Here is a 6,452-nt window from a genome sequence, read left to right as displayed (position 1 = left end):
TACCCATGCCTTACTCAGGTGAGAATGAGCTGTAGTTGACTTGCTAAATAATCAACCCTTATTTGTACACTGTACTAAAAGCTGAAATCTCATTGGCTAATCTTAGTAGATAAATGGCCTGCAATGCGAAATTTTTATTTCTTGAAGCTCATTACTTCTCTCCTTGTTTCCTACCATTTAAAAAAGTTTAAACTGTGGATTTGCCTTAAAATTACTTTTACCTTTATACTACACTGCCTGTTTACCTACACCTCATTTTTTAATTCAGTATTTGAATTTCTTGTATATCAAATGTAGTTATTTGCTCTAAAATTTAAGATTGAAGAAAAAATTTAAATAAATGAAAAAAACTAAGAACATTGAGGAAAAGAGAACCCTTGAGTCTACCCCGAAATTCTCTGATTTTGGTTTTGAAAGGTCGTTTAATAACTGAGAAATTGACTAAATTGCCTTTTTGTGACCGGGAACTTCCTTCAGCCGGTCATAGCAGAATCACCAGTCAGAGCAGTTGTAAATTTCAAATCTGTGTCATCGAGATATTTGTGTGGAGGAGGTTTTACAAGCATTCCAAGGTGCTTGAAGAAGGGAAATTCCTAGAGTAGAACATAATGTAATAGCCAGCCAGGGTTGAGTTTTCAACTCACCACAGTGATTTACTCAGGAGAGAGCCCCATATAAGAATCACTTGATAATCTGAAGGAATGCAGTGTCACTCAAACAGTCAAGCCAGATCAAGGCTTACCACACTGACAATAACCATTGCAATTTCCTCCAATATGAGTAGTGTATTAGCCACCGTTTTTAGCTAATTATTGATGATGATGATGATGATGAAACTTTATTTATGTGTCTGTTAGGGATCTAACTCCTGACTAGCAAGGTGCTAATTGCTGACACAGTAGTTATACAATAAACATTATCTTAAAATGTACTAATCAATTCTGTAATTGCACAGTGTAATTGAACAGTTGGCTGTGATTGTACACCTGTAATCAGACAATTGAAGCAGCCAGTCATACTAAGTCCACTCAGCTAAATCCACCAATCACAGAATTGATTACAATAACCATAGCAACAACCACTTACCCTACAAAACTTGGGAAATTCCAAAGGGGAGGAATGTTTTACTTTAGACGATATTTCTACCGGAGATATTTTCCCAAATAATGTATTTGTGTTTTTTTTTCAGAAATTGTAATGGTTATGATTGATTGGTAACAGGACCTTGTGTTGTCCAATTCGGTCTGTAATCATACTTAAGATTGACAAATCTGACTCCTGCTTCCCGGTCATCCAATTTAGTTATCACTTAAAAGATTACAGACTGAATTGGACTCCACCTAGTCCAATCACAATTATTCCTAACAAACTATACTGTTCACTGTTTGCTCTGCCGATACTTTAGTTTCAAAACTCACTTGTTTGGTACTCCAGGTCAGAAAGAAGGTAGAAGAAACAGTCACTCGCCTCTTCAGAGAAATTCCCGGAATCCGCATCGCAGTATTTGCACATGGGGACTACCAGGATAAAGAATCAACTTATGACACGAAATGGGTAGACTTCAGTACAGACAAAAAGAAAATATGTAACTTTATCAAAAATGTATCGTCAACATCTGGCTATGATTCAGATGAATGCTATGAACTTGTTCTTAAACAGGTGAGTGGCCTTTTTTTCGGCATAGATGGTTATATGTTTGATCATTAGATTTTTACCCCTTTTTTAAAAGGCCATTCTCCAATTACCTTTCGCCTCTTTTTCAAAATGAGGGCTCAGATGCTCAACCATTTGTCTGAAAACTAGTTTAATTTGCATGTGAATGAAAACTTATAATCACTAGAAAGAATGAGCACCAGGACTCAGTTTGGAAAAGAGGTCAACGGTAATTCAGGAATGGGCTATTAAATGTGTACAACTGGAAAAATACAAAGGAAAATATAGTCACTGCTTGTTTAGCTACACCATTCCAATCCATTCAACAGTTTGTGTCTATGTCTACAAAGACAAAAAGAAAAAAACAATCAAAAGGGATAAGAAAAGAAAGAAACTGTTGAATATTGCAGATGTAGCTGGACTGAAACTAATGCAAGTACCATGGTCGGTACTGCTCTTAAAGTTTAAAAAAATCCGAAAAATTTCCTTTCCCCTTTCCTCTTTTGCATGCAGTTCTCATTCAACTCTTTTGTTCCGATCTAAGGTTCGTGAGGAGCTGTCTTGGACACCAGACTCCCAACGGTCGTTAGTGATGATAGGCGACGCCTCACCCCACCCCCCTTCGTACCACTTGAACACACTGAAAATTGACTGGAGAGAAGAAGCTAAGAAACTCTACAAAGAGATGGGCGTGCGGATATACTCTGTCCAATGTCTTAACTATAGCGGCTCGGACACCTTTTATCGTAAAATCGCTGAGTTTACCTGTGGTTGGCACTTGAAACTAGATCAGTTCGCTTCTATCGTCGATTTCCTAACGGCCATTTGCTATCGAGAGCAGGGCGTGGAGCAACTGGAAGCTTACGAGGCAGAGGTCAAGTCAAGGTCAAAGGGCTCCGGACTGAATCGTAACTTGCATGCCTTGTTTGACACTCTAGCTGGAAGAAGCACCAGTACCTACAAAGGCGGAAGTGATCATGGGGGACTGGAACCGGTCAATCCGTCTCGATTTCAGGTAATTGATGTCATAGTGCGAGAACACTTAGTCTGATTTCTACCTTTACTACATCTGCACTCTCAGAACATACTTCTCACTGCAACACAGAAAACTCTGTTAGATAGAAATAACTAGGATATTTAAGATAGTAGGCGTGCATTCATTGGTCGATCAGTATGCTTATGTGAGAGTCAGTGACCATTATTAACCACTGCTAAAGGAACTTAAAAAGTTTGTTTAAAATGACGATATATCTCTCTGGCGAGCTCCGACCGCCTGTTGTTGTTGTTGACATACTTCGTAATCAATCGTGGAATCACGCCCAGTTAGTACACCCTTAAAATGTATTTTAGCCCGCTTGCTCGCTCGCGTGATTGTTCAGACTGTTTTGTTGTGGTTTTTTTTTTCTTTCAATTTTTTTTATTCTCAATGCCCTCCAAAGTGAATAATAGTAATACCGTTTATGTCCTTGGGCATAAATGTGTTTTGTGCCCTCTTCAGAGTCATTTTAACCCTTAGCTTGGGCCAAACTGAGTCTGGGTGTAAAAAATCCAATAACGAGGCTACTCCGTACAAACTATGTATTAATTTGCTAAAATAACCAAAACACTCGGCTACATAAAAACTCCAAAAACTTCGTAAAATTCCATACTGAGGGACGACAAATTGGCGTGAACGAAATCTCAAAAAGAACGACCAAACTAACTCCGTAAAAAAACAAAACAACAAAGATACGCGCGAGAAATGTCCCCGTCAGTTTCCAATGTCAAGGTTAAAGTTCTTTTACATGATTGGTTCATTTCCTAAATCACGTGCGCCACGCGTGAGTACAAAAACAACACGAAGGGGGGAGAGGAAGGCAAAAAGCGAATTAAGAAAACGAAAGAGATTTTCTACACTATGTCCGGCCCGCGAACATAAACTCTATTGTTTTATTACATCTCTGGGGTTAAATAGAGGGGAACATCTCAATTCAAACAAACTTGGAAATTTAGCGGACCGTGCAGAAAAATACGGCCCGCTAAATTGACCAATTATAGCGCACGTAGTAACTGAGAGATATAATAACGTGATAATTGCTGAAGTGGCTCAGACAGCTCACTCCGTACGTTTTTCTTCGCTAGATCTTGGAAGTCGAAGAACGCGGCGACATCCGCACTTTCGTCGAGAAGAATGACCTTCCTTTTAAGACAGGACGTGGGTTTTACGAGTTCACGAAGCCAGAAAAAATCTCGGACAAGAAGGAAGTCGTTTTGGTAGACAAGGCCTCCGGAGACATATTCACTGGGCCTGAAGCATGCGCAATGATCGGAGCGGGAGGAGCAAATAAAATCAAGCCCACGTCGTTTGACAAATGGCGGGTTTTTGTGCAGAGTACTTCGTATAACAGGGTTCTGATGCCTGGTACTGGGTTCTTGTACGAAGTGGATACAGATCGCTGATCTTTCAAATTGACAGTTTGGCACTTTTAAAGTTTCCCTTACGGTGTTGTAAATGATTTCTTCTGACCCAGTTAATACTTGGAAAATATATTGAAACTTTAAAGTAACATTTTTCTGGTGTAGGGAAACAAAAAACAAACAAAAAGCAAACAAACAAACGGAAACAAAAACAAAAACAAAAACCATAAATAAAGAAGAAACTAAAAATTAAACATAACATAGATTCAACCTGCCTGTTCGTACCGAGATGTATCAGTCACGTAGTGGACTCCAAAATTATTCAAATTTTTATCAAGTTAGATATTTAAGACTAATGGTGGGTACTATTTTGTAGCACCGATTCACGAAGATCAATGTTTTTGGATGCGATTTAACCGATCACTTTTTACAAAACGTTAGGATTTAAAACGAATAAATTTTTATTTAAGGAACGTGTCGGTTTTTTGGTTTTCTTTAGGGTTTTGCGTGAGAGCGCCTCTCGACTGTGTGTTGTAAAAAAAAAAACAACAACAACAGCAGCACAAAGGAAGCGATCGACTGGCTAGATTTGTATAGAACAAACACAGAATGAAATCAAGCTAAGCCAAAGAAATCTCAGATTGCGTTACGCGTTCAATTGAAAATTGTTCTTAAATGTGTTCACAAATTTTTAGTTAGAGTAATCGATTTGTTGTAATTGCATTTATGAAAATTTACTTCAGTATTAAAGACTTTTACTGAGAGAGGTTGTCTATATACTTTTTCTTTAAGGGGTGAGGAGTCATTTTGTGAAAGCTTCTTGAAAATTCTTTGTCTACCAATTGCAAGTGAACTAGAGTTGACACTCGTTGACTCAAACTTTCAAGGCTAAACAAAAAGTGTCGGATTTGTGAAGGGGAACACTAACAATCAAAGAACAAGAAGGGAAACAATTAGTTATCGAGAGTTGGAGTCTTAAAAAAGTCAACTGTATTTTCTTAAGCTTACTATTTCACACCCGCAGAGGGGCGGGCGTGGTTTTCACTTTTATGCGGAAAACTTTTTACTTCAGCAAAGTGTCACTAATACAATTCAAAAAATTTCAATTACTTGGGCTTCTGATGAGTAGAATTCGAGTGGTCATTTGCGAAGTACACAACAGTTTTAGGTCTGCATTCAGTATTTGTTAGAATCTTTCATCAGGAAAGCGAAATGTCTTTCAAGAAGTATACCTCGAATAACCTCAAAAGGAGTCTGAGAACTTTTGAATAAAAAAGGAGAGAAATGCAAATTGTTTGCCCAGCAGTTATTTTCAATGAAGTTGCTCAGATTTTGAATGTCTGACTTGATCATTGCTTGAGAAAAGGAAAATAGGCGAGTTAATTCAGGCTCCAACAATATGCTGTGCTGCTCGGAATTTTTCTGAAAATACTGTATCAGTGATGATCAATTTGATATGAGATAGGATCTGTGACCACTCTCCTGAGGTCCGAAATCTAGTGGCAGGGTCCAGGGGTCTGGACTCCCCTCCCCCTTCCCCACCGTCAGATCTGCGAGTATAAGTTTTACTCATTGTCTGAAGCAAAATTTCTTCCAACGAAAGGATCGCATATCACTTTTTCTCAACTTTTATGTATTTTCCTATCTTAAAGTATTTGTTCACTTATTTGGACTTCAGAATTTTAATAAAAATTCTGTCTTTTCTGAGTTGGAGTTTGAACTGAAGGCAACGATTGGGATTTAAGTCTGTAGCTCCGATTATTGGCAAGTGCCAGTCTCCCGCACTTTTTTCCAGTGCGCGCAAAATCCTGTCAAATCCCTGTGGTCGGAAAAAAAGACTTCTTTTACTCGTTCTATCAGCGTACCCCCCCCCCCCTGCCCCTCGTCATGTTTGACGACCGCGCCACTAACTGTTGCCATTTGACAAGAAAAGAGGATAAGAGCTGTCTTAATGTTTTTAAAAAATGAAATACCCTCCTTTTATTTAGTTTCATTTGCGGGTAACAACAAAGATAAAAAGAAAATTTTTCACCTGTTGAAATCAAACCCTCTCATTATCACTTTGAATACTGATGGAAGCTAATGGTGTTCGACTTGAATTGCAAATATCTTTCCACTCATTGATTATTCATTACTGTTGAGTCCGTACTTTCACACGTGGAACTCAGAACTTTGCATGGCTGCTTGATTTAAAGTTACTCGCCACAACGTACAGTTTTTTTGTCAGAAAAATCGTCGCCTTACAAGTCCCGAACGCTTATAACATCTAATGCTTTAAGTTGCAATGTTGCTATGTCTTGACGATTCGTTTTTCAGTCCCTAACGATCATCAGACGAGTGTTATAACCACCAACGACAAGCGAACTGAATCAAGCTGTAAAGTGAGCGAAGTGTAGTCTTCT

At 38.5% G+C, this 6,452-nt stretch overlaps 1 protein-coding gene across 2 annotated transcripts in view; it reads left to right on the top strand.

The window, feature by feature from the left end:
- The window catches only part of LOC111331570 (uncharacterized), an 8,763-nt gene extending 3,949 nt beyond the window's left edge, over nucleotides 1-4,814 (top strand). For both annotated transcript variants that reach the window (XM_022936703.2, XM_022936702.2), the window contains exons 3-6: nucleotides 1-18; nucleotides 1,435-1,659; nucleotides 2,198-2,668; nucleotides 3,775-4,814. The exon at nucleotides 1-18 is cut by the window's left edge. In XM_022936703.2, coding sequence (XP_022792438.1) covers nucleotides 1-18; nucleotides 1,435-1,659; nucleotides 2,198-2,668; nucleotides 3,775-4,092 — 1,032 coding nt within the window. In that variant the 3' untranslated portion in view covers nucleotides 4,093-4,814. The remainder of the gene's footprint in view (nucleotides 19-1,434; nucleotides 1,660-2,197; nucleotides 2,669-3,774) is intronic.
- Nucleotides 4,815-6,452: the final 1,638 nt, after the last annotated feature.

Source organism: Stylophora pistillata, chromosome 11 (assembly GCF_964205215.1).
Source record: "Stylophora pistillata chromosome 11, jaStyPist1.2, whole genome shotgun sequence".
Taxonomy (NCBI): domain Eukaryota; kingdom Metazoa; phylum Cnidaria; class Anthozoa; order Scleractinia; family Pocilloporidae; genus Stylophora; species Stylophora pistillata.
Note: the sequence above shows the minus strand (reverse complement) of the source record. Positions and strands in the feature narration are given on the sequence as shown.